General features: G+C 64.8%; 1 protein-coding gene across 1 annotated transcript in view; it reads right to left on the bottom strand.

The window, feature by feature from the left end:
• Window positions 1-896, bottom strand: part of ACA1_331590 (ATPdependent DNA helicase, RecQ subfamily protein) — a gene marked incomplete at both ends in the record, with an annotated part of 6,179 nt that overhangs the window by 66 nt on the left and 5,217 nt on the right. The window contains 4 exons of the mRNA XM_004367668.1: window positions 1-161; window positions 236-362; window positions 475-540; window positions 642-785. The exon at window positions 1-161 is cut by the window's left edge and continues 66 nt beyond it. Of these exons, the coding sequence (XP_004367725.1) occupies window positions 1-161; window positions 236-362; window positions 475-540; window positions 642-785 (498 nt within the window). The remainder of the gene's footprint in view (window positions 162-235; window positions 363-474; window positions 541-641; window positions 786-896) is intronic.

The following is an 896-nucleotide window of genomic DNA, read 5'->3' as shown; positions in this document are numbered from 1 at the left end:
GGTGGCGGTGGTGGCGGTGTCGGTCGTCGTCATCATGTCGGCGACCATGGCCGAGGCCGCGGTGTCGAGCAGGTACTGGGCCTGGACCAGCCGCACGACGCCGTAGTCAATGGCCGGGTCCGGGATCCGCTCCTTGATCGCACGCAGCACGGCGCGCTTGGCTGGAGGGTGGTCAGTTTGGGTGGGAATGTGATGAATGTGTTCTGGAGAATGTGGGCGGGGGGGGGCAACTCACCTGGGGGCAGGGCGTCGAGGGTCTGCTCGACGGTGCGACGCGCGTCGGGGGAGATGCCCAGCCGGCTCCAGTCAACGGCGTAGCCGTTTTCGATCGCAGCGCCCAGGTAGGACATCACGGTGGTCGGCTACACGTGCATCGCACACGCACACGCACACGCCAAGGGCACACGCAGGGCGCACAGCCGTGCGTGAGAAGTCGATGCGACACAGGACTGAGCGATGCGTGCGGAGGTCTACCTTGACGCCGCGCATCTGGCTGATGGTGTCGATGGAGAGGTTCTGTTCCGCGAACAGCTTGTAGACCTGCACGTCGAGGAGTGAGTGGTTAAGGTAGCGGTGGCGGTGGCGCTTTAGGACCTACATCCACGCACTACCACACACGCACCACCGCACACGGGGCGTACCTCCATCTTGGCTTGGGTCATCTTTTCGGCGCAGTCGAGCGTTCGCTTTTGGCCCCGCTTCTGCGGAGAGGTGGCCGACATGTCGACGGCGACCATACCGGGCTTCTGTGCCTCCGGCCCCTCCACGTCGGTCCGCATACCACGCTTCCCGCAAAATTCCTGCCTCACCGCACACGACACGACACGCATGGCACACGCACACGCACACGCACACGCACACGCACACGCACACGCACACGCACACGCACACGCACA

Source organism: Acanthamoeba castellanii, assembly GCF_000313135.1.
Source record: "Acanthamoeba castellanii str. Neff unplaced genomic scaffold scf7180000084578, whole genome shotgun sequence".
Lineage (NCBI taxonomy): Eukaryota > Discosea > Longamoebia > Acanthamoebidae > Acanthamoeba > Acanthamoeba castellanii.
The sequence above is the reverse complement of the archived record's forward strand: the minus strand, read 5'-3'. Positions and strand labels throughout refer to the sequence as shown.